This window comes from Rhinoraja longicauda, chromosome 4 (assembly GCF_053455715.1).
Source record: "Rhinoraja longicauda isolate Sanriku21f chromosome 4, sRhiLon1.1, whole genome shotgun sequence".
Lineage (NCBI taxonomy): Eukaryota > Metazoa > Chordata > Chondrichthyes > Rajiformes > Arhynchobatidae > Rhinoraja > Rhinoraja longicauda.
This window is the reverse complement of record NC_135956.1, coordinates 90,232,719-90,259,963: the sequence shown is the minus strand read 5'-3', so window position 1 is coordinate 90,259,963 and position 27,245 is coordinate 90,232,719. Positions and strand designations below refer to the sequence as shown.

Below are 27,245 nucleotides of genomic sequence, written 5' to 3'. Positions count from 1 at the left end.
CAGGTTGTTGGCTACTGTAAATTACCCCCAGTGTCGGTGGCTGGTATCGCTGCCAGGTTGTTAATGTCATGTGAGAGAACAGATGACAGAGGAGTGTGGGGGTAAAGGCAGTCTCCATAGGCTTAATATTCAGTGCAGTTTCAGTTTAGTTAATTGTCACGTGTACCGAGGTACAGTGAAAAGCTTCTGTTGTGTGCTACCCAGTGGGCGGAAAGACAATCCATGATTATAGACGTTGAGAGGTCATGTTGCAGTTGTAGAAGACGTTGGTGAGACTGCATTTAGAATATTGTGTTCAGTTCTGGGCACCATATTATAGGAAAGATATTGTCAAGCTTGAAAGGGTTCAGAAAAAAATTACGAGGATATTACCAGGACTAGAGGGTGTGAGCTACAGGGCGAGGTTGAGCAGGCTGGGTCTCTAATCCATGGAGCATAGGAGAATGAGGGGAGATCTTATAGAGGTGCACAAAATCATGAGAGGAATAGATCGGGTAGATGCACAGAGTCTTTTACCCAGAGCAGGGGAATCGAGGACCAGAGGACATAGGTTCAAGGTGAAGGGGAAAAGATTTAATAGGAATCCGAGGGGTAACATTTTCTAACAGAGGGTGGTGGGTGTATGGAACAAGCTGCCGGAGGAGGTAGTTGAGGCTGGGACTATCCTATCATTTAAGAAACAGTTGGACAGGTACATGGATAGGACAGGTTTGGAGGGTTATAGACCAAGCGCAGGCAAGTGGGACGAGGGTAGCTGGGACATTGTTGGCCGGTGTGGGCGAGTTGGGCCGAAGGGCCTGTTTCTACACTGTATCACTCTATGACTCTATTACAATTGAGCCATTTACAGTGTACAGATACATGATAAGGGAATAACGTTTAGTGCAAGGTGAAGCCAGCAAAATCCGAACAAGGATAGTCCGAGGGTCACCAACGAGGTAGATAGTAGTTCAGGACTGCTCTCTGGTCATGGTATCCGCCCTCTATGATGGAAGGAAATATGAATAATGATTACTGCCTTTCTGGAATACAGTAAAAGAGACTTGACAGATGATATTTGTCATGTGCCCAAGCAACACTCATCTTTGTCTCATCCTTTTGTTGGTTGTTTTTGTCAGTTTTCTACCTCAACCTATTTTCTGGTACATTGACGACTCTATTGCAGATGCTCTCCTACACTCAGAGGACTTAAAAGCATCATTATTTTGCTGCCAATTTTAGTTAGTTTATTGTCACATGTACCGAGGTACAGTGAAATGTTTTTTGGTGCATGCTATCCAGTCAGCGTTAAGACTATACATGACTGCAATTGAGTTGTCCACAGTGTACAGCTACAGGATAAAGGGAATAACATTTAGTGCAAGATAAAGCCGAGTGTTATAATTAAGACATAATAGCAGTTATCAGAGGAAATCGCTGCAAATTTTGTGACTATGGGAAATAGAGTTGTGGAGTAACAGGGGAGGGACTGTAAAATGTTTCAATTTGCAAACTGGAGGTATTTCTGAAAATTGATGAATATGTTAAAAAGATGGACAATGGATCTGCGCTTTAAAAAACAGACATGGGTCAATATTTTCCTGGTAGGTTCATAAAATGTCATTTCAGATCTCTGATTATTGAGAGCTCTCTCCAGGCATAACCCATCTTCACCCTAAATATATCTCGTCTGTGCCAAATATATGTGGGAGTGACAGTTCAGTGAGAAGATCATTAAAAGTGAAGGATGCAGTGCGGTAAAGTCACAGCTGAATGTTAAATGTATCAGTTACAATCGGAGCAGATTCCATCACACTACCCCACCTCTGAAAGATAAGGTTGCTTCCAAGGTGCCGTCTGGATAATCTCTCTCTCTTCTCACCCCTCCCCCCGTCCCCAAATGCACATGAATTGTCAAATCAGAGATAGAAGAGGGAGAGCAAGGCAGCTCTGTTCCCTTCAATCACTCTAACATGTGACCAGTTATGCACAAACAGACCCAACCCCAACAATTCAGTATCAAATGCAAACTGCACCATTCAGAAACATTCCGTCAGAAACAACATTTTTTTTAAAGCCTTATGGTAAGGATATTATTTATTTTTCTCACGATGCATTGGTTAAAAGAACAATTATTGCTAAAGAGTTCAATCCGATCGCAAAATACAAACTCCATCATCTTTGTTTCCTCTCGATCTAATTTATGCCATCAGATAAAGGACTGCAGCAACTGGAGCATCAGCTCTGGCCTTCAAGGAACGGATAAGCGAGCTGTCTGCTCAGTGTCAATTCTGCTAATTAACCTTAATCAGCGCAATTGGCAAGCCATCCCTGTGTTAAAGAAACCATGCAGGGAACAGAAATTATAGAGTGGTTCAGCACAAAAGGCAGTTTGCATCCCATTAAGTATGCAACAGAAGCAATCTCTGTGCAAAAATGTTTGAAAATAGCACATCTGATTTACACAGCAATTCTGGGATCCTGGGTTTTGTAAACAAGAACAGAGTAATAGAATCGGGAAGTTATGTATTTCTGTTGCAGGTAGGAATTTCATTGTTCTGCTGTCGGTACATATGACAATTAAACACGTGAGATAGACACAAAATGCTGGAGTAACTCAGAGGGCCAGGCAGCGTCTCTGGAGAAAAGGAATAGCTGATGTTTTGGGTTGGGACTGTTCTTTCGACCTGAAACATCACGTATTCTTTTTCTTTAGAGATGCTGTCTGAGCCGCTGAGTTGCTCCAGCATTTTGTGTCTATCTTCAGTGTAAACTAGTGTCTGCAATTCCTCCCTGACAATTAAACACTCTTGTTTTTTTTTAAAATCACTTGTTTGGCCCAGCAGCAGTGTTTCCAGTTCTGTTCACCATGCTTCAGAAATATCATTACGTCATAAGTAATAGGAGTAGAATTAGGCCATTCGGCCCATCAAGTCTACTCCGCCATTCAAATATGTCTGATCTATCTCTCCCTCCAAACCCCATTCTCCTGCCTTCTCCCCATATCATCTGACACCCTCACTAATCAAGAATCTCTGCCTTAAAAATATCCAGACTTGGCCTCCACAGCCTTCTGTTGCAAAGAATTCCACAGATTCACCACCCTCTGACCAAAGAAATCTTCTTCCTAAAGGAACGTCCTTTAATTCTGAGGCTATGACCTCTGGTTCTAGACTCTCCCACGAGTGGAAATATCCTCTCCATATCCACTCTATCCAAGCCTCTATCCTTGTGCTGGCTTTGGAGATTCTTGAGAAAAGCTGTGGACACAACATGCTGGAGTAACTCAGCGGACAGGCAGCACCTCTGGAGGGAAGGAATGGGTGACCTTTCGGCTCGAGACTCTTCTTCAGACTTGAATGCTTCCAGATGTTGAAGGTTAAAACTACATGGGTAGTTTGGGGAAACATTGATTGTTCTCCTTACGGTCGGAAGGCCGGAAGCAGCGTTTCTCAACCGGGGTTTCCAGGAACCTTAGGGTTCCGCATGAAGTTGCTAGGGGTTCCGGGAGAAATAGTGATAAATAGGCTCATCATATGTAAATGCATCTTTGAGTCATTTTTGTGTTTTGCATTGTCAATAAACTGAGAAAAACATAAGTTAATTTTTGCTTAAACCAGCTATCAGAAAAATATATTATGTTTGATTTTTTTTTAGATTTAGAGATACAGCGCAGAAACAGGCCCTTCGGCCCACCGGGTCCGTGCCACCCAGCAATCCCCGCACATTAACACTATCCTACACCCACTAGGGACAATTTTTTAAAAAACATTTGCCCAGCCAATTAACCTACAAACCTGTACGTCTTTGGAGTGTGGGAGGAAACCGAAGATCTCTGAGAAAACCCATGCAGGTCACGGGGAGAACGTACAAACTCCGTTTGCCTTATGAACTTTAAGTTTATGAAAGAGAAAGAAAGAGATTACCAAAGATGTATAATAATTTTTATGTAGGGGTTCCCTGAGACATGAAAATTATTTCAAGGGTACCGCAAGGGTAAAAAGATTGAGAAACACTGGCCGGGAGAGTTGGGAAAAAAAAGAAACATTTGTAAATAAAGCAAAATTCTTTCAACTGCCTGCAGAATGGATAATGTCAGCACAGATTGAAGGCAATTGGCAAAAGTTGGAAAGCTAGAGAAGGGCAAACACTGATTAACTAGTGGTTGGGATTTGGACTCAACAGCTAATTTCAGGAAAGATTTGGGGAAAGTGGAAGGAGCTGGATGCACCCTGAAGATAAAACACAGCAAGACTGCAAAATGGCTTCTATTTTCTTTGCACAATTTTCATTATCCATAAAATACACTAAGTATAACATACATATAATGAGGCTATTTGGTCCATCAAGTCTACTCCGCCATTCAATCATGGAATCATATGTTATAACAGTTCCATTGTTTTTTATATGCAGCCAAATACTCTGTCTTTAACATCACATAGGCAACCAGTCTATTCTAGCAATTATTTGTCTCAAAGCCGCAACATCTTTCTTGCTCACCCTTCCCGAATCCCCTGTACCATTGCAAAACTAATCCTTAACTTGTCAGGATAGTTTCAGTTAGAACTACTAAGGGTAGATAGTTGCAAACTTCTCTCCAGAGCAGGGGTGTCTAACATTGGAGAGCAGGATTAGGGTATCGGATATGAGGTTTACAGGGGTTCTGAGGAAGTAGCTTTTCACTCAAAAGGGTGGCTGGAATCAGGAATGCACTGCCTGGGTGTATGGTAGAGACAGGTATTTTCACAACGTAATATCGAGATGAACATTTAAACTGTCAAGACATGGAAGATTGCAGACCAAATGCTGATAAATGGAATTAATATGGATAGGTGCTGGATGGCTAATATGGATAGCTACCGTTCTGAGTGATGGCAAGATGTGGAAAGAGGCAAAAACACCGTTTTAATGTCAATAGACAATAGGTGCAGGAGTAGGCCATTCGGCCCTTCGAGCCAGCACCGCCATTCAATGTGATCATGGCTGATCATTCTCAATCAGTACCCCCTGACTCCGCTATCCTTAAAAGCTCTATTTAGCTCTCCCTTGAATGCATTCAGAGAATTGGCCTCCACTGCCTTCTGAGGCAGAGAATTCCACAGATTTACAACTTCCAATGTCCAAACATTGTCAAGTTACAGACTACACTCTGTCTCTTATGGAGTCAGAGAACACTGATATACTAAATGGACAATTTGCACCCATCTTAAGAAAATACATCTGACAAAATTAGCAAGGTAGATAGTCCAGAGAGGATGCATTTTAAGATAAGCTTTGATCACAATCGTTGATTCCTACTTGTGTTCTGGAATGGAGTCCCAGGATTCCGGGCAGTACAGTGGCACAGCGGTGAAGCTGCTACCTCACAGCGCCAGAGACGCGGGTTTGATCCTGACTATGGGTGCTGTCTGTGTGGAGTTTGTACGTTCTCCCTGTGACTGCATGGGTTTGCTCTGGTTTCCTCCCACACCCCAAAGACTTACAGGTTAATTGGCTGCTGCAAATTGTCCCTAGTGTGTAGGATAGTGTTCCTGTATGGAGTGAACACTGGTTGGTGCAGACAGTGAGCCGATGGGCCTGTTTCCACTCTCTGTATCTCTAAAGTCTAAACATTGGAGCATCGCAAATTTGTCTGGCGAAAAATTAAAACTGGGAAAGCAGCTAAACTGTGGCTAACGAGGGAAATCAAGGATAGTGTTAAATCCAAGGAAAAAGCATATAAATTGGCCAGAGGAAGCTGCAAACCGGAGGACTAGGAGAAATTTAGAACTCAACAGAGGAAAAAGGGGTCAATTGGGGGAGAAAATAGAGCATGAAAAGAAAGCTTGCGGGGGATATAAAAACTGACTCTAAAAGCTTCTTTAGATATGTAAAAAGGAAAAGATTAGTGAAGATGGATGTAGGACCCTTACAATCAGAGACAGGTGAATTTATAATGGGGAAACAAGGAAATGGCAGAACAGTTAAACGAGTACTTTAGTTCTGTCTTCATTAAAGACACAAACAATCTCCCAGAAATATTAGGGGACCAAGGATCTAGTGGGAGGGAGGAACTGAAGGAAATCCACATTAGTCAGGAAATGGTGTTAGGTAAACTGTTGGGACTGAAGGCAGATAAATCCCCAGGGCCTGATGGTCAGCATCCCAGAGTACACAAGGAGGTGGCCCTAGAAATTGTAGATGCATTGGTGGATCATTTTCCAATGTTCTCTAGACTCTGGATCAGTTCCTCTGGACTGGAGGGTAGCCAATGTAACTCCACTTTTTAAGAAAGGAGGGAGAGAGAAAAAAGGGGAATTATAGACCAGTTAGCCTTACATCGGTAATGGGGAAGACGCTTGAGTTGATTGTTAAAGATGTTACAGCAGCGCATTTGGTAAGTAGTGACAGGTTCGGTCAAAGTCAGCATGGATTTATGAAGGGTAAATCATGCTTGACTAATCTTCTGGAATTTTTTGAGGATGTAACAAGTAGAATGGATAAGGGAGAGCCAGTGGATGTGGTATATCTGGACTTTCAAAAAGCCTTAGACAAGGTCCCACACAAGAGATTAGTGTGCAAAATTTGAGCACATGGTATTGGGGATAGGGTATTGACATGGATAGGGAACTGGTTGGCAGACAGGAAGCAAACAGTAGAAATTAACGGGTCCTTTTCAGAATGGCAGGCAGTAACTAGTGGGGTGCTGTAAGCCTTTTTGCTGGGACCCCAGTTATTTACAATATACATTAACGATTTAGACGAGGGAATTAAATGTGACATCTCCAAGTTTGCGGATGACACAAATCTGGGTGGCAGTGTGAGCTACGATGAGGATGCTATGAGGCTGCAGGGTGACTTGGATAGGTTGGGTGAGTGGGAAAATGCATGGCAGATGCTATATAACGTGGATAAATGAGAGGTTATCCACTTTGGTGGCAAGAACAGGAAGACAGATTATTATCTGAATGTGTCAGATTAGGAAAAGGAGAGGTGCAACAAGACCTGGGTGGGCTTGTACATCAGTCACTGAAAGTAAGCATGCAGGTACAGCAGGCAATGAAGAAAGCTAATGGCATGTTGGCCTTTTTGCGAGAGGATTTGTGTTTAGGAGCAAAGAGGTCCTCCCGCAGTTGTACAGGGCCCTGGTGAGACTACACCTGGAGTATTGTGTGCAATTTTGGTCTTCTAATTTGAGGAAGGACATTCTTGCTATTGAGGGAGTGCAGCGTAGGTTCACCAGGTTAATTCCCGCGATGGCGGAACTGACATATGATGAAATAATGGTCGACTAGGCTTGTATACACTGGAATTTAAAAGGACGAGAGGGGATCTTATAGAAACATATACAATTCTTAAAGGATTGGACAGGCTAGATGCAGGAAAAATGTTCCCAATGTTGGGGGAGTCTAGAACCAGGGGTCACAGTTTAAGAATAAGGAGTAGGCCATTTAGGACTGAGATGAGGAAAAACCTCTTCATCCAGAGTTGTGAATCTGTGGAATTCTCTGCAACAGAAGGCAGTGGAGGCCAATTCACTGGATGTTTTCAAGAGAGAGTTACATTTAGCTCTTCGGGCTAAAGGAATCAAGGGATATGGGGAAAAAGCAGGAACGGGGTACTGATTTTAGATGATCAGCCATGATCATATTGAATGACAGTACTGATGTTGTCGACCTCCCCGTGGTGAGCCACCTCAATCAGGCGACCGACAACAAACAGAGACAGCAGAATCAGAAGCAGCTTCATAACTTCTGCTGCCTCAAACGCAAGAAGAAGATGAAGCGGTGCTGGCCAGAAGGGCCGAATGGCCTACTCCTGCACCTATTTTTCTATTTTCTATGTTCTATGTAAGCCATTCACATAAGGAAACAGATGGATTGATTAACTTACAGTAATCATGTAGAGCAGTGATGACAAAATTATTATGAACCATTATCAAGGACAAAATTAATTCTCACCTGGAGAACAATGGGTTAATAAGGAACACTCTGGAAGATATTTTTAAAAGTCGTGTCTGTTCAACCAGATTAAGTTCTTTGATGAAATGTTCTGAAGGTTGTAAATAGGAACATCGAATAGAAAACAAAATCACACTAAAGGATAAAAACACTGGAGTAACTCAGCGGGTCAGGCAGCATCTTTGGTGAACATGGATAGGTGACGTTTCGGGTCGGGACCTTCTTCAGACAGGGAAGAAGGGGCTGACCCGAGTCACACTCAACTTTTACAAATATCTGCTTGAGCTTCAGCTAAAATACTTTGTGCAAGGGTGTGACGAAGGGTCTCGACCCAAAACGTCACCCATTCCTTCTCTCCAGAGATGCTGCCTGTCCCCCTGGGTTACTCCAGCATTTTGTGTCTGTCTTCGGTTTAAACCAGCATCTGCAGTTCCTTCCTACACACTATGTACAATTCTGGATCTTGAAGATGGCGTCGAGGTGGATTAACAGGCTCATACCAGGGTTGAGGATTTGTTACAAGGGAAACCTGTGAAATTTCAATTGTGCTTTCTAGAACGGGCAAGGTTGAGCAAACCTGTAATCAAAATTATTACTAGTTTCAATAAAGCAAGTAGGTAGAAAGTTTTCTTGAGCAAACAGATTAGTAGTCTGAGGTAATGAATTTTAAAAAAGTGGTAAAATAGAAGCACGAACTACACCCATGTTCGCGTGATATAGAATGTCGTAAATGAAAGATGATGGAATTAGACTCCAAAAAAGTTTATGATGAAATCTAAAATAAAGTTATTAGATTGGTATTGAAGAAAAGAGCTTTCCAAGGATATGAGGAAATATTAATGATGAAAAATATAACTAAATGATTTTGCTCTTTCAAAGAGTTGAAGCAGGTATCGATGGGCTGAATGGCCTCCTTCTGTGAATAAGAGTGAAGAATGGAGCTAAAAGATCTCCATAGACATTAGACACCGGAAAGATTGCTCCGGAGTGGGGTGGGGGGTGTAACACTATCTCCTGGAATAGGAGAGTGGCAAGAGGTGATGAGACACAGCAATGAGGTGAGGAATGAGGGAAGATAGTGGTGGAGAATAAAATTAGTAATGTTCTAAAATTAGCAATCTGTTGTTATTCATACAATGCATAACTTGATCACATTTAATGTTCCTCAGTGCAAAGGCTCCGTGCAATAATTCAGTTTATCATTATAGTGACAGGCGAAGAAATGGTCTATGGAGCTTAATCCTCGCAAGTGTGCCGTGTTGTACTTTTGGAGGTCAAATGCAAGGGGAAAGCATACAGTTAACGGCAGGACCATTAACAGGATTGATGTACAGAAGGATCTTGTGGTCCAAATCTATAGCTCTCTGAAAGTTGCAATACATGTAGATATAGTGGTAAAGACGGTGTTTGGCATGCTTGCCTTCATCGGTTGGGTCATTGAGTACAAGAGTCAGAAAGTCACGTTGCAGTTTTATGGAATGGTTATTGGAGTGTTGCATGCAGTTCTGGTTGCCCATTACAGGAAGGATGTTAATTAAATTAATTAAAGATTTATTTGTCATATGTAGGTTCAGATGTGAAGGCTTGGGAGAGGATACGGAAGAGTTTTACCAGGATGTTGCCTGTAGCTATAAGGAGAGCTTGGACAAGCTTGAATTGCTTTCTCTGGAGCGTCAGAGACCGACGGGAGACCCAATGGAAGTTTATAAAATTATGAGAGGCACAGATGAGGTAGACTCTCAGAATCCTTCTCCCAGGGTGGAAGTGTCAAATACTAGAGGGCTTAGCCATATGAATAGCGGTAAGAAAGTTTAAAGGAGATATATGGGGCATTTTATTTTAAAAATAGAGGGTTGGATGCTGGAACATGCTGCCAGTGGTGGAGGTAAAAGCCGATGCATCTGTGGCATTTAAGATGCTTTTAGAGAGGCGCATGAATGTGTGAGGCATGGAGGGATATTAATCACATGCAGGCAGAAATAATTAGTTTAATTTGGCAAACGTTTAAACAATCCATAGAAATACTCAGGAAGAACTAATTAAATTGAAATTTACGTATGTATGCAACTTAAAAATGAAGGTAAAGCACAGAACGGACATATACTTTCATTCACTCACTTTGCCATTGGTTTGTTTTGGGTTATCTTTCGCGGCTGTGGTTTTAGCTACTCGAATCACAGTGCTTGGTTCAACTTTTCGGTTCAATCTTACCGGCTCGGGCTTTTTCTCTACTGATTTAGCCTAAATCGACAACCAAAAAGGGATGGAAAAATAAACAAACATACAGGCAAATGTAATGAGGGAGAAACTCAAGATAACATGTTCTGAAATGTAATAGAATAAAATGATTAGCCCAGAGTTGTCATTTAAAGTAAAATGCATATTAATACACACAATAGACCAATGTTTTAGGAAATATTACACACTTTTCACTTCCAAATGATTTGAACTCATTTATGTATAGTCCAAAATATATTTAGCCCTTCGAATTGGAAACAATTAATTTACTTGCTTCTTCTGGCCCTAGAAAACTATCCTGATGATCACTCAACTAGAAAAAGCATGCGTCTTCATATTTTCCATCTATTTCCCGACTCCTCTTGTTCGCAGAAGCATAGGAGGTTATGGAACAAGGGATTTTATTTGGTTCATGTCCATCCCAGCCAAGATTTGAGATTCTTATGTTTCTCCACTGCTCTGCTCTTGTAGCTTGTAGTCTTGTTGAGTGCTCATCACGACTGCTTTCAACTGTAACAAGAGTCTCCATCTCCCCATCTACACTTTGGATGACGAGATTTTTCCCCAACTCCTCATTTATGCTTCCATCATTTACCGTGAACCTACCTCCCAGAGTTATCATTGTCTTTGTAAAAAGTCTTTTGCTGCTCACTCAGTCCAAACCTCCCAATTTTGTAAACCTCAATTAAATCTGCTCTTAATCTTGTTTCAAAAAGACAAACAAACGCACCCCAGCAATCTCTCCTCACAACTATTATTTTCCAGTCCAGATTTTTATTCATTTCTTTCTCATCTTTTGTCAAGTTTTAAAACTCTCTCATTCCTCAGGGCCACTACTCATTTTGGCAACATTACAGAAGCTTCTATTTCTGTCCGTACTTTCTCTCATTACTTATTTCAAGAGAATCAAGGGATACACACTTAAGGAGTTATGAATTATTTGCTTGAATGTTCTGAATTAATTCTTTGTGACTGCTTTCTTGAAGGGAGGGAATGGTGCTAATGTTGGAATTGAGCAGTACATGGTGAAAATTAAATCACAAGGCCCTGATGAAATATGTCCCAGGCTACTAAAAGAAGTTTAACAGTCATTTTCACTCCTCACTCTCTGCAGGAGTTGTGCCTCGAAATGGAGGATTGTTTGAACAAAAGCCAGTTAATTAACCACCAGTGGTGGACAAATTACTGGAATGAAATAACAGTATAAAATTCAATTGATAAAGGAATAGAGATAGCCAGCATGGATTGATGTATGGGTAGTACCTGTCTGACCAGGTTCTACGGGGCAGTCTGGTTGATAAAAGTAAAATTCCACAGGATCCATGGGAGATTAGCAAATCAAAAACTGGCTCAGTAGCAGGAAACAAGGGGAACTGCTAACAGCTGTAACAAAGATGAAAGGACATCCACAGAACTCAGTACTAGATCCCTTGTAATACTAAAAAATTAAACCACAGTGAAGTTGGGGATGTTAAAGACGCTTGGAGTGATAGAAAAACTGGGCTTGCACTTGACATTCGGGTAGAACAGTGTCAAATGGAATTTAATCCAGAAGAGTGCCCAACAATACACACGAGAGGTGCTGCAAGACAAGGATGCACACAATAAGTGGGGGGAAATAGAGTGCTGTGAAGGGAAAGAAAGGATATTGGATGTCTGTTCATAGACCTTATTGAGAAAAAGCAGGTTAGTCAGGTGGTTCAAAAGGCATAAAGTGTAATTTTTTTAAATATCATTAGCAAATTTGATGATGATACAAAGCTGGGTGGCAGTGTGAACTGTGAGGAAGATGCTATGAGGTTGCAGGGTGACTTGGACAGGTTGTGTGAGTGGCCGGATGCATGGCAGATGCAGTTTAATGTGGACAAGTGTGAGGTTATCCACTTTGGTGGTAAGAATATGAAGGCAGAGTATTATCTGAATGGTGTCAAGTTAGGAAAAGGGGACGTACAACGAGATCTGGGTGTCCTAGTGCATCAGTCACTGAAAGGAAGCATGCAGGTACAGCAGGCAGTGAAGAAAGCCAATGGAATGTTGGCCTTCATAACAAGAGGAGTTGAGTATAGGACCAAAGAGGTCCTTCTGCAGTTGTATAGGGCCCTAGTGAGACCGCACCTGGAGTACTGTGTGCAGTTTTGGTCTCCAAATTTGAGGAAGGATATTCTTGCTATTGAGGGCGTGCAGCGTAGGTTTACTAGGTTAATTCCCGGAATGGCGGGATTGTCATATGTTGAAAGACTGGAGCGACTAGGCTTGTATACACTGGAATTTAGAAGGATGAGAGGAGATCTTATCGAAACGTATAAGATTATTAAGGGGTTGGACACGTTAGAGGCAGGAAACATGTTCCCAATGTTGTGGGAGTCCAGAACAAGGGGCCACAGTTTAAGAATAAGGGGTAGGCCATTTAGAACTGAGATGAGGAAAAACTTTTTCAGTCAGAGATGTGAATCTGTGGAATTCTCTGCCTCGGAAGGTAGTGGAGGCCAATTCTCTGAATGCATTCAAGAGAGAGCTGGATAAAGCTCTTAAGGATAGCGGAGTCAGGGGGTATGGGGAGAAGGCAGGAACGGGGTACTGATTGAGAATGATCAGCCATGATCACATTGAATGGTGGTGCTGGCCCGAAGGGCCGAATGGCCTCCTCCTGCACCTATTGTCTATCGGAGGCATTAAATACAAAGATCTATTCAAATTACAAACAAAACAAACACAAAATTTGTTGGGAATAGTCAGTAGGTCCGGCCACATTTTTTGGGAAGAGGAACGGAGTGAAAGTTTCAGTTCAGAGACCCTCTGTCAGAACGCAGAGTCAGAAAGTACATGTAACGCTAGATGGAGCACAGCTCCAGTACTGCATGCTACTATAATCAACGTGCTACAGGAAAGATGTGATTGAGCTGGAGAGGGTGCAATGAAAATTGCAGAAGATTATTGCCAGGACTGAAAGACTAACTATGAGGAAAGAATGGGGCTTTGTTTGGAAGAGGTGGGTGAAGGTGTATAATTAATTGAGGTGTATAAAATTGTAAAGGGCCAAGATAGAGCAGAAAAGACGTATTTCCCTTAACAGAGGAAAAATAAACTGTTTTTGCAAGAGGGTAATAGAGGCTGGAATTGACTTTCCGAAAGGGTGGAAGAGGCTTTGTCACATTTGAAATATATTGAGGCATACTTGAAAAGCTATGACCAGGAGGGTTATGGACTGGAAGCTGGGTTTGAACTGGATATATCTTCTTATTCACAAAATGCTGGAGTAACTCAGCAGGTCAGGCAGCATCTCGGGAGAGAAGGAATGGGTGACGTTTCGGGTCGAGACCCTTCTTCAGACTGATGTCGGGGGTGGGACAAAGGAAGGATATAGGTGGAGACAGGAAGATAGAGGGAGATCTGGGAAGGAGGAGGGGAAGGGAGGGACAGAGGAGCTATCTGAAGTTGGAGAAGTCGACGTTCATACCACCGGGCCGCAAACTGGATATGCCTGGATATATCTTCTACTCTGCACAGGAATTGCCCCTTTTGAGGTCAGAGAAAATGTAAGATTCTATCCTTGTTTGTCTACTGTCATATCATCTTCCTTACCTCGCCCAGCATGACTCTACAACTTTGCTTATTTTTAAATTGTTTTAGAATTACATTGCTTACAAATTAAATAAAAAACCTTACCAGGGATCTTTTACGGTGATTACTAATTAACACGTTTCTCCATACAACAGTCCTAATATTGATGATAACCCAGTACATTTCCCTCCAGGACTGAAAAAACAACAATTAACTTTGTACTTATGGTCTTTAACTTTGCTAATATCTTCTTTCAAAAAACTTGAACTCAGAGGATTAGAGCATCTCTGAAGGGAAATAGGCAGCAGGATGTCCATTTCCTCCATAGAAGCTGCCTGATCTGCTGAATAGCCCCAGCAGTTTGTTTTTAAAAAAAATCACAATTCCAGCAGCTCATAGTCTCTTGTGTAACATTGCTAATACTTTCATTTGCTTTTAGGGATCAAGTTACACAATTTATAAAATTGGTTTAAAAAACCCCATCTATAAACCAGATCTAGCAATAACATTTAATCTAGCCTTTCATATATGTTACCTGACAATTTTCCTTCAGAAGCAGACAAATCTCCAGAAATAATACACATCTACAAAGTACTTGCTTGATATTTTTTGGACAACTTTTATAATTTTGAATAATATACACAAGAAAATAGATGTATATAACCATATAACAACTACAGCACGGAAACAGGCCCGTTCGGCCTTACCAGTCCACGCTGACCACTCTCTCTGACCTAGTCTCATCTACCTGCTCTCAGACCATAACCCTCTAATCCCCTCTTATCCATATACCTATCCAATTTACTCTTAAATAATAAAATCGAGCCTGCTTCCACCACTTCCACCGGAAGCCCATTCCATACAGCCACCACCCTCTGAGTAAAGAAGTTATCATGTTACCCCTAAAATTTTGTCCCTCAATTCTAAAGCTATCATATCATATCATATCATATCATATATATATACAGCGCGGAAACAGGCCTTTTCGGCCCACCAAGTCCGCGCCGCCCAGCGATCCCCGCACATTAACACTATCCTACACCCACTAGGGACAATTTTTACATCTACCCAGTCAATTAACCTACATACCTGTACGTCTTTGGAGTGTGGGAGGAAACATGTCCCCTTGTTGGAATCTTCCCCACTCTCAAAGGGAAAAGCCTACCCACGTCAACTCTGTCCGTCCCTCTTAAAATTTTAAAAACCTCTATCAAGTCCCCCCTCAACCTTCTACGCTCCAAAGAATAAAGACCCAACCTGTCCAACCTCTCTCTGTAGCTTAAGTGCTGAAACCCAGGCAACATTCTAGTAAATCTCCTCTGTACCCTCTCCATTTTGTCGACATCCTTCCTATAATTTGGCGACCAGAACTGCACACCATACTCCAGATTCGGCCTCACCAATGCCCTGTACAATTTTAACATTACATCCCAACTTCTATATTCGATGCTCTGATTTATAAAGGCAAGCATACCAAACGCCTTCTTCACCACCCTATCCACATGAGATTCCACCTTCAGGGAACAATGCACAGTTATTCTCAGATCCCTCTGTTCCACTGCATTCCTCAATTCCCTACCATTTACCCTGTACGTCCTATTTTGATTTGTCCTACCAAAATGTAGCACCTCACACTTATCAGCATTAAACTCCATCTGCCATCTTTCTGCCCACCCTTCCAAAAGGCCCAAGTCTCTCTGTAGACTTTGAAACTCTACTTCATTATTAACTACACCACCTATCTTAGTATCATCTGCATATTTACTAATCCAATTTGCCACACCATCATCCAAATCATTAATGTAAATGACAAACAACAGTGGACCCAACACAGATCCTTGGGGTACTCCACTAGACACTGGCCTCCAACCTGACATACAGTTGTCAACCATTACCCTCTGGTATCTCCCATTCAGCCATTGTTGAATCCATCTTGCAACCTCACTATTAATACCCAACGATTTAACCTTCTTAATCAACCTTCCATGTGGAACCTTGTCAAATGTCAAATGTACTGGAGAAGGAGCAAAGCAGAAGAAAATTGGAAGTCAGCTCCAATTGAAAGAAGTGTGTAAAATATTAAAAGAGAAAGATAAATAAATTAAGCAAAAAAGTGGAAAGAGTATAAAAAATGAAAAGGAAATTATGAATAATGGATATTTAAGACGAGCAGCAAGCCACATATAGTTTAGCAACTTCCTATATTACGCAAAAGTTAAATAGACAAAAAATTAGTTGTTATGCATTTTGGGAGATTGTGAGGACACAGAAGGAAATACTTTAATGCAAAGGTTTTTTTAATGGGCGAATTAGTACGTTACAGAGTTGAGCTTTGATGAGCAAAGGAAACATTATTGTCCACTGACGGTTTCTCAGACCAAATTTTCAAGGCTCACTTCCGATTTAAATCCTCTACCATATTGATCAAAATGCGCTTGATTCAAATGACTGGTGTCCATTTACCTTGAAATAGGCAACCACCTACCTTTCCCCCTCCAGGCTGATGTTTAATGTTATCTGTGGATCCGATTTTGGACTTGATGCTTTTTAGGTCAGGAGCTGGGGCACTCGTTGGCCGAGGTAGCTTTGGACCTGCTGCTACAGTGGGCTTTGGGGGTGTGCGCGGGATCGGCGCCACTCTCTTGGCCTCGGAAGCAGCTGTTGTCTTCAGAGCCAGTGTTCTCGGTGCCCGAGTGGTGTTAGACGATGGAGTTCCTGGACTACTCACACCAAGAGGTGTGCTCGGCGAACTTGGGGTAGTGCCGCTACTCTTAATAGAAGTAGTGGAAGTAGTCTTCGGGCGACCCATCTCACCTATGATCAAAACAAAATACATGCTATTTTCTTGACAAATATAAATTGTTTCTACATTATGTTTGTTTAGTTATGTGTGAGAAATTGTGAAATTATTTCAAAACAGTGAACAACAACAGGCCAATTGTCGCCATGCCAATAAAGTATTAAACACCCTGCTTTCTCCTGACCCTCTAACAGCCTTTCACCAATAAGTACCCATCTGTTCCTTTAATTGACTCCTTGGCCAGTTATACACTTCTCAAATTTAGAACCCCATCACAAATTTTGAAACAGGGTTTTCACTTACGTGGAAGAAAATTTATTATAAACTGAAGAATGTCCAAAAATAAAGGAACAGATTTGTGGTCAACGCTTCAACCCACCTCTAGATAGTGAAGTGATCTGAAAGCCATTGCCTTTATCCACATTCATTTTGACGCTTGACTATGTGATTGGCACAGCTGGTAGAGCTGCAGTCTCACAGCGCCAGAGACCTGGGTTTGATCCTGACCTCGGGTGCTGTCTGTGGGAGTTTACATGTTTCCCGTGACTGCATGCATTTCCACTGGGTGCTCCAGTTCCCTCCCACATCCCCAGGATGTGCAGATTTGTAGGTTAATTGACCCTTATTTCAAAATAAATAATGGCCCTGGTTCGTAGAGGGTTTACGAGAAACAAGTATGAAAGGGCGATCGATGGTCAACATGGACTCGATGGGCCAAAGGGTCAATTTCCATGCTGTATCACTAAACTAAGCTGAACAATTAGATCAGACCTCCAGCACTGTCCCTGATCTTTACTATTTGCTGGCTATAGTAGATGGAAGATACACAAAAAAGCTGGAGTAACTCAGCGGGACAGGCAGCATCTCTGGAGAGAAGGAATGGGTGACGTTTCGGGTCGAGACCCTTCTTCAGACCAGGTTGGTGCAAAAGATGGGAGGAAATTTATTGGCTTCAGCATCGCTGACTCGTGTGATAGAACGGATCACTACACAGGAATCGTGATGGAAAATTGTAATGGGTGTAGATCGAGGCCACAGAAACAGCACATGTGAAATGCATTATCTTCCAAAATGAATTCCCCCACCACATACAAGGAGAATGGCAGCTTAGATGAGGTACTACAGAAGGCGGTTGGTACACGCGTAGCTATATCCAAGCAAGAAGTTAAACGTAGAAACATAGAAACTAGGTAGGCCATTCGGCCCTTCGAGCCATTCAATATGATCATGGCTGATCATTCAAAAATCAGTAAAACATTCATGAATATCAAAAGAGGGATGATCATGAGCAAATGAAAAACCACACATGTGATGCTGGGGAAGAAGTGGGGAGGATCATTGTGAGGAATGTGAAGCACACTTTAATGAAAGAAAGAGTCATAAATGAATTGACGTTACCCAGGGGAGACTTTGCCGACAAAGACTTCCTCATTTCTCCAGATTTTGGTTCAGTTTTGATAGCTGAAAATAAAATGTTTAAAAAGTTATAATAATAATTTTAAAAGTGGGATGCCAGCTCTACACTACCCCTAATCTAGCTCTAATTTGTATTTTGTCGACAAGATATTCCAGTACTGACCATCAGTTTGGGAGAGACACTATTAGAAACAGCTTGGAATATTAGGTAGACACAAAATACTGGAGTAACTCAGCGGGACAGGCAGCATCTCTGGAGAGAAGGAATGGGTAACATTTTGGGTTGAGACCCTTCTTCAGACAGGTTTTTATTTAGGTTATTATTACAATAGGTTATTATTCCTCAATGAAACTGGAAGAAATTTTGTTTTGGATTCTTCAGGTGAGGGCTATTAATATTAGGACTCCTCAGGTGAGGGCTATTAATATTAGGACTCCTCAGGTGAGGGCTATTAATATTAGGTGAGGACCTTTTTTCAGCTGAGGCGCCCAATAGATCAGAGGTCAAGGTACAGCAGAGCCTAGACAGCAAGAAGCTGTCCTTCAAATACATGTTCATAAATGATAGGAGCAGAATAAGGCCATCAAGTTTACTCCGCCATTCAATCATGGCTGATCTATTTCTCCCTCCGAACCCCATTTCCTGCCTTCTCCCCATAACCCCTGACACCCATATTAATCAAGAATCTATCTATCTCTGCCTTAAAAATATCTTCATTAAACCTTCATACAAGTTCACTCTAACACCATTTTTGAAAAAAAAAAATGTTTTTGTCAGATGACTGGTTAGAACAATCAATTAGCAACAGAAAACTAGTTTCAGTTTGCTGAAACTTATCTAGCACACAACTATTCCAGGTTCCAGGAGGAATCTTACTTGCATCTTACATGGAAAAATTAGAACCCACTACCTAGTTAACACACTGTATTGCCCCTTCAAAGACGAGTCGCACAATTTCCCCTCTTACCTTAAACCTATGTCCTCTGGTTCTTGATTCCCCTGCTTTGAATAAAAGACTGTGCATATACCATGTCTATACACCTCTATAAGATCACCTCCAATTATATTAAAACTTTGTTAACGTACATGTTGGTCTTCTTGGGGTAGAAAGTGTGGTATTTCTCGAAGTTGACCCAGCAGTAGTTGACGCTTTCTGCAGTGATGTTGTACTGCTCTTAACAGTCGCGTTACCGGGTGTTTTTGTGACACCTGCGGATAGTGGCCTCGATGGAGAGGGCTTCATTGTACCCTTAGCCTCAGTTGCCTGTAAAAATACAACATGGTTTATGGCATCAGAGAGCACTAGAATGAAGAAAAATGCAGCCAACTCCAGTGGTAAGATGGATTTCAATATAGATACATTTAATTTAGTTTAGTTTAGAGATATAGCATGGAAACAGGCCCTTTGGCCCACCGAGTCCGCACCGACCAGCAATCCCCGCACACTAACAATATCCCCCACACTAACAATATAATTTATACCAAGCCAATTAACCTACAAACCTGTACATCTTTGGCATGTGGGAGGAAACCAGAGAAAACCCATGCAGGTCACAGGGAGAACGTACAAACTCCGTACAGGCAGTACCCATAGTCAGAATCGAACCCGGGTCCCTGGTGCTGTGAGGCAGCAACACTACCGCTGCGCCACCGTGCCGGAAATTTAATTGTACAGAAATTTATTACATTTCTCAAGCAAACCAAAGTGGTTCATAGACTACTAAACACTTTCAAGTACAATGAATTTTGAAAATAAATGAAGCAGTCAATTTGCAGGCATTAGCAAACAAACACTAATGAGATAAATGGTAAGTAACAATATTTTTTGTTCCGAAGATTCTACTGAGGAAATGAGACCGGCAATATTGCTCTAGTTAAAAGTTAGAAAAGATAACTAGACATTCCTTAATACAATTTAAAATAATACATAGATTACATTATTCGAAGACGAAATTAAATAGGATTTTTCCTAGTATCTCTCCTATGTGTGATAAATGTCAATTTCAAGAAGCTAATTTAACTCATATTTTCGTAACTTGTATAAAAATGCAAAACTTCTGGTTGGAGATTTTTAAAATAGTTTCTAAAGTTATTAATAAAAAATTAGATATGGACCCAAAATTAATTATATTAGGATTATCAGACATACTACAAATTTTACAGTAAGTCAGGTACATTTTCTTGATTACAGTCTAATAACTGCGAAAAAACTAATACTTAAATTTTGGAAAAAACCAATAACCCCCACAATTAAAATGTGGACTATGGAAATGACAGAGACCCTGCATTTGGAAAAAATAAGGTTTGCCTTAATCGACAAACCTGAGTTTTCTTAAAAATATGGTCTCCATTTATTGAATTTTTAGAAAAGTAAATGGGTTTGGCACAGGACTAAAATAAAAAAAATAAAAAAATTTAAATAAAAAGTTGAAACTTGAGTTGGGGGTTGGATGTACAGCTGTGGTTTTTGTCTCCCGGATCTACTCCCGTTAATTTTTATTGTTAGATCTTTTTTTTTTTTTTAACCCTCTTACTCTCTCTCCCCAAGTTTATAGTTTTATATTTTTATTTTTACTTTCTCTCTTCAAAAATTTAAAAATTGAAGCTATGTAAGAACTTTGTAACAAATGTGTTTTTTTTAAAATTTCGATTTGTACATATGCTTTTCAAAAATAAAAAAAATAAAAAAATAAAAAAAGTTAGAAAAGATAAGAGGCACTAAATGGCAATGCATCGCTGGTGGTGATGGACGAGGGATGAATGTTGCCTTGAATAGCGAGAAACCTGTTGCCCTACTTCAAATATTGCAGATAAATCTTGACCTTCTTGTGATGATCTGCCATGATCACAATGGCAGTGCTGGCTCGAAGAGCCAAACAGCCTCCTCCTGCACCTATTTTCTATGTTTCTATGAATTGTAGGGCAGGATTCACATGGATGTTAAGATGTTGAAGATTTTCAGAATCCCACAATCACTGTTGGAGAAGTTGGATTGGCCTTTTTGAGACTGAGCCAGCGGAGAGCAACTAGCCCAGTTGGCGATAGACACAAAATGCTGGATAACTCCACGGGACAGGCAGCATCTCTGGATAGAAGGAATGGGTGACATTTCGGGTCGAGATCCATTCTTTCTATCCAGAGATGCTGCCTGTCCCGCTGAGATACTCCAGCATTCTGTGTCATTCTGCAGATGCGGTGTAAACCAGTATCTGCAGTTCCTTCCGACACAGCCCAGGTGGAGAGCCCGGCTACGTTCTCAGAATCTGCGCGGAGCCAGTGGCAGAATTATTTCTCGGACATCTTCAACCTCTTACTACTCCAAACTGAGGTTCCCCCCTACTTTAAGAGGCCAACTATCATCCCAGTGACAAAGCAAAACAAGGTAGCATGCCTGAATATCTACCGCCCAGAGGGTATGACATCCACCTTCATTAAGTGCTGTGGGAGACTGGCCGTGCTGCACATCAACTCCAGCCTCCCAGACAGCCTTGATCCACTGTCATTCGCCTGCCATCACAACAGATCCATGGTGGGTTGAATCTATCATATTATGATCACTGCCTCCTCAGGGTTCCTTCATCTTCAGCTGCCTTATCAAGCCTGGCTCATTGCACAACAGCAAATCCAACATTGTCTTTTCTCTAGTGGGCTCGTCCATAGGCTGCTCTCAGAAGCCATCTCATGGCCATTTTATAAATTCCTTCCCTTGGGATCCAGTACCAACCTGATTTTCCCATTTTACTTGCATATTGATATCCCCCCATGACCATTGGTTTTCTTACAGGCCTCTTCTGTTAGCTGATGTAATTTGTGGCCTACATCCTGGCTGCTATTCGGAGGCCTGTATATAACTCCCATCAGGGTCTTTAGACAGAGCAGTACTTGATCCAGAACCATGTTAGATCTGACTGAATTCTGATCACTACTTCAAACATGCACACCCATTGGTATCGCTTCCACTTGCTGTGTTTCATTGCCTTAAACCAAGTCCCGAATTGCATACCGTTGATCTTGCTGCTCGAAGGGCTGAATGGCCTACTCCTGCACCTATTGTCTATTGTCTATTGTCTAAATATTTTTAAATGACTACATTTGTATTACTATCTATTAAATTCTGTGGTCAAATGTGTAAACAAATTTGCCTTTCTACCTTCTTTCTGTATATGCCCAACAATATGCTGTTCAATTGAGAGTTACATTTAGTTCTTAGGGCTAAAGGAATCAAGGGACATGGGGAGAAAGCAGGAACGGGGTACTGATTTTAGCTGATCAGCCGCGATCAATGGTGGTGCTGACTCGAAGGGCCGAATGGCCTACTCCTGTACCTATTTTTCTAATTGAACATATACACCGATCAGCCAAAACATTATGACCACCTGCCTAATATGCTGCTGTTCCTCCGTGTGCCGCCAAAACAGCGCCGAACCGCTGAGGCATGGACTCTACAAGACCCCTGAAGGTGTCCTGTGGTATCTGACACCAAAGCATTAGCAGCAGATTCTTCAAGTCCTGTAAGTTGCGAGTGAGGTAAAGTAAAGTAAAAAGAGGAAAAGAGCCGAGCGCTTGTGCCAGGCTTACAATGGGGGGGGGGGGGAATTTACACATTAAATGACCAGTTTGCAGCCTCTTTTAGTGCATTTCAAAGTAAAAATGGACATTACACAATAATGTGAATATGTCACTGTACACTAATAACATTTTGAAGTAAATTCGCACATTAATTGATAATCAGCCCAAAAAGGTGGTAATTGGCTTTTCTGCTGGTTTTTTTTATTTTAACCCTGTCTTAATTAATTTAGTTATATAATCTTGCACTTAAATTTAATATTTATTCATTACAGTTCCACCACTGCTTTTCTGGCACTCTTGGTTCCAGAGCTTTGCTGGTTTATCCAGCAGGCCAAGGAAGTCGGCTATGGGGATAGATGTGCTGGCTCCAGCTGGGCTGGAGTTCCAGAGCCCTGGCCACAGGTTACAAATTCAACTCACCAATCGGCCGTGGAAGTCCCGATGAAGTTGAGATTGGTTGCCTTGCCCAGCCAAGGTGCCACAGTTTCGGGGAGACTTCCACGGCGCACGGGGGATTCCTCGCGGAACCCCTAGCAACCTCTTGCGGAACCCTAGTCTTTTCATTACAAGTCTGTACATCGTTTTTTTTCTTTCTTTTTTTCGATCCGATTCCTCCGTTTATTTGGCAAAGTGAAAAACACGGAAATCTTGCAAAAAGCGGGGAAAATGGATTTTAAAAACGCGGAAACGCCGAAAATTCTCATGCCTGTCAATCGGATTTGAGATCTGGAGAATTTGGAGGCCAGGGCAACACCGAGAACACTTCATCATGTTCCTCAAACCATTCCAAAACAATGTGTGCAGTTTGGCAGGGCGCATTATCCTGCTGAAAGAGGCCACTGCCATCAGGGAATACCATTGCCATGAAGGGGTGTACCTGGTCTGCAACGATGTTTAGGTAGGTGACACCTGTCAAATTGACGTCCACATGAATGGCCGGACCCAGGGTTTCCCAGCAGAACATTGCCCAGAGCATCACACTCCAGGGGCTTGTCATCTTCCCAGTCAGTTCGGACAAGACAGGATAGCCTTTGTTGCCCTTACGCATCGATGAGCCTTGGGCGCCCAACACCCTGTGGCGGGTTTGTCCCTCCTCTGACCACTGTCGGTAGGTACTCACCACTGTTGACCGGGAGCACCCCACAAGCCTTGCCGTTTCAGAGATGCTCTGACCCAGAAGTCTGGCCATAACAATTTAGCCCTTGTCAAAGTCGCTCAGGTCTTTACTCCTACCCATTTCTCCTGCATCCAACACATCAGCGTCAAGAACTGACTGTTCACTTGCTGCCTAATATATCCCACCCCTTGACAGGTCCCATTGTAACAAGACAACCAATGTTATTCACTTCACCTGTCAGAGGTCATAATGTTTTGGCTGATCAGTGTATACTTCATTTGTTGAACTAACATACCTCCTCAAAGCTGTAGTAAACCTATATTATCTCAACTTTCTTCAATCTCATCTTTCTCTTATCCAAAAGCCCTCTACCTAAAACGCTTAGCTGCCAATCCTTTGAACATAGAACAGTGCAGGACAGGAAAGTAATTTCGGCCCACATTATTAGTGCCAAACGTGATGTCGGGATAAACTAATCTCCTCTGTCTGTACATGATCCATACCTCTCCATATCTATGTGCCCATCTAAAAGCCTCTTAAATGGCACCACCATATCTGCCTCCACCACCACCACCACCCCTGGCACCCACCACCCTCTGTGTAAAAATACATGCCCCTCACATCTCCTTTAAAAGTTACCCTTCTCACCTTAAAGCCCTCTAGTTTCTGATATTCCACGATATACAGGTGCTCCTCAGCTTCCGATGGGGTTCCGTTCCGAGAAACCCATCGGAAACCGAAAGTATTGCAAGTCGAAAAGCATTGAATATATGCGATCACGTGGCCGGGAGCGAGCGGCGGCTCGCCACGGGTCGCTGCCGTTTGCACCATGGCAAAGTCCAACTAGCGCAAGTCTAAACCGTAAGCCAGGGACGGAGCACCTGTACGCCGTAAGAGATTTGGTTGATCCCAGCTGCCTATACCCCCTACATACCCTCAAAATATCCTTCGTCAACCAGGTTCACTAATCCAATCAGGCTTGCCCTTTACTGTAACAAGAACACGTTGCCTTGCCCATAAACAAATGATTATGGAAAATTAGAAGTTGTTTATGTTTTTGCACTGAATGCTCTTCAAACTTAGACATTACATTGGACTTTTGAACTGGCTCCAAGGATTTGAACCACTGAAAATCTGTGAAAAGACTCCTTAGACATGTCTACTCAAAATTTGCCAATCTACATCCTTTCCTAAAATGATTGAAACAACAAAATAGTAATAAAATTGACTGGCATTATCCACATTATTACCTTCTACTCTAGATGACTTGGATCACCGCATCCAGCAGATCCACTTCTTCCAGAAGATGATGCATGTTCCAGACTACAAATTATTGTCCAATTTCATGGACAATGATGTTAATATTATGGACAAATAAGCCAGTTATTCACATCTGCTGGTTCAAACAGAAGCATTCTAGCTGTGCTCAAAAACAAAATTCAGTCAAGCGTATCAACTCGTCAATGGCACAAATTCCCAATGGACAAGAGGCTTTCTATTTATACTGATCTCATCAAGACCTGGTCTTCACCAAGCCTGAGACCCAAAACGTCACCTATCCTTTTCTCCAGGGATGCTATCTGTCCCGCTGAGTTACCCCAGCTTTTTGTGTCAAGCTTCGGTTTAAACCAGCACCTGCAGTTCCTTCCTACACACATGGTCAATCTAATCCTCACTATTCCCTCAACTCTCACCATTCTAGTGTTAAGTCTTTAACCTTGGTTTTTAATATCTCCCCTGGCTCATCCTTCCCTGACTTCAACCGTGGGTCTCAGCATACATCCTCAATCAAAGTCCTGCTTTCCACCACTACACGGTGGAACGGTAGGCACGGTAGCGCAGCGGTAGAGTTGCTGCTTTACAGCGAATGCAGCGCCGGAGACTCAGGTTCGATCCTGACTACGGGTGCTGCACTGTAAGGAGTTTGTACGTTCTCCCCGTGACCTGCGTGGGTTTACTCCGAGATCTTCGGTTTCCTCCCACACTCCAAAGACGTACAGGTATGTAGGTTAATTGGCTGGGTAAATGTAAAAATTGTCCCTAGTGGGTGTAGGATAGTGTTAATGTACGGGGATCACTGGGCGGCACGGACTTGGAGGGCCGAAAAGGCCTGTTTCCGGCTGTATGTATATGATATGATATGATATGATACACGAGAACGTCATTAGTCATAAATGGCTGCTTCTGGCATGTTTTCCTAAAATTTGCCAATGTATTTTCCTCCTTTTAATTTCTCTCAATCCATTTTATCTTTCTCCTTCTAATTATTTGAAACATGTTTTATATCTTTTTATATTTTATCTATATTGTTTTGTTTTATCTCTTTTCCTCAATCTGCCCCAATGCCCACCAAAACACTTGATCATGTACAATGAGCTAAATGATATCAGTCTGAAGAAGGGTCTCGACCCGAAACATCACCCATTCCTTATTTCCCTAGATGCTGCCTGATCTGCTGAGTTACTCCAGCATTTTGTGTCTACCTTCAATTTGAACCAGCATCTGCAGTTATTTTCCTACGCAAAGAGCTAAATTACATTCTTTTTGTCATGGGCCATTTAAGATCCCAGAAACGTTCAGCATGGTATGAAGCCATATGGCCTACACTGGGTGTCTGCAATGGCCAGCTCATCTGGGATACCAGGTACCATAAGCTTTTGGGCAAACCTACCAAGTGAGACCTCATCAAATGCTCTCTTTTAAGAAATTCCACTCGTCTTTGTCCTTTTGCACACAAGCATTTGCTTCCAATATAGTTTTGCTAGGTCCTCTATTCTGCGACTGAAATCAGTCTTCCCCCAACTGAAGACTTTGTCTTATGGACCAATTTTATCTCCCTGCCATTATTACCTTGAAACTTACGGAATTATGGTCACTGTTCCCAAAGTATTTCCCCACCTGCACTTCAACCTGATCATTTTGATTTTCTAAGATTTATAAGATCAAGTATTGCTCCGTCTCTGGTAGACTCCTTGCAGTTACAGTTTAGTTTATTGTGACGTGTACTGAGGTACAGTGAAAAACCTTTGTTGCAAGCTATCCAGTCATCAGAAAGACAACACATGAGTACAATAAAGCCATTTACAGCATATAGATACATGGTAAGGGAATAATGTTTAGAACAAGGTCGAGTCAGCAAAGTCTGGATCAAGGATAGTCCGAGGGTCACAAAAGAGGTAGATAGTAGTTCAACATCTCTAGATCAGGACGCATTCCCAAATTCACAGTCTACCTCATATGGACCTTGCATGTTTTTAATCTGCACTTTCTTTGTAACTGTAACACTACATTCTACAAAGTTCTGGAGGAAGTCAGCCAGTCAGGCAGCATTTGTAGAGGGAATGGACAGACACATTTTGGGCCGGGACCCTTCTTCAGACTACATGAAGTGGAAAGAGGGGGGAAGGAGCTGTAAAAGAGAGGTTGAAGGGCAGGATAAAGCCTGGCAAGCATATCACAGTCCAAATAATCTTAAATTCTTTTACTGATACATAGTAGAGGATGGGGCTAATACTGAACATCTGTAAATGTCTGCTCCCAATCTGCAGTTATTTTATGATGCTGTTCTCTGACAATAATGATTCAAGTTGAAACTTTGGAAAACATGAATCACATTCGATAGTG

At 41.9% G+C, this 27,245-nt stretch overlaps 1 protein-coding gene across 15 annotated transcripts in view; it reads right to left on the bottom strand.

Annotated features, from left to right (window-relative positions):
• LOC144592969 (uncharacterized) overlaps positions 1-27,245 on the bottom strand; it is a 253,430-nt gene that overhangs the window by 24,605 nt on the left and 201,580 nt on the right. For 14 of the 15 annotated variants that reach the window (XM_078398358.1, XM_078398359.1, XM_078398354.1 and 11 more), the window contains 4 exons: positions 19,022-19,199; positions 17,917-17,979; positions 16,204-16,532; positions 10,038-10,160 (listed from right to left, as the gene is read on the bottom strand). In XM_078398358.1, the coding sequence (XP_078254484.1) occupies positions 10,038-10,160; positions 16,204-16,532; positions 17,917-17,979; positions 19,022-19,199 (693 nt within the window). The remainder of the gene's footprint in view (positions 1-10,037; positions 10,161-16,203; positions 16,533-17,916; positions 17,980-19,021; positions 19,200-27,245) is intronic. The other variant, XM_078398361.1, reaches the window with a different exon arrangement.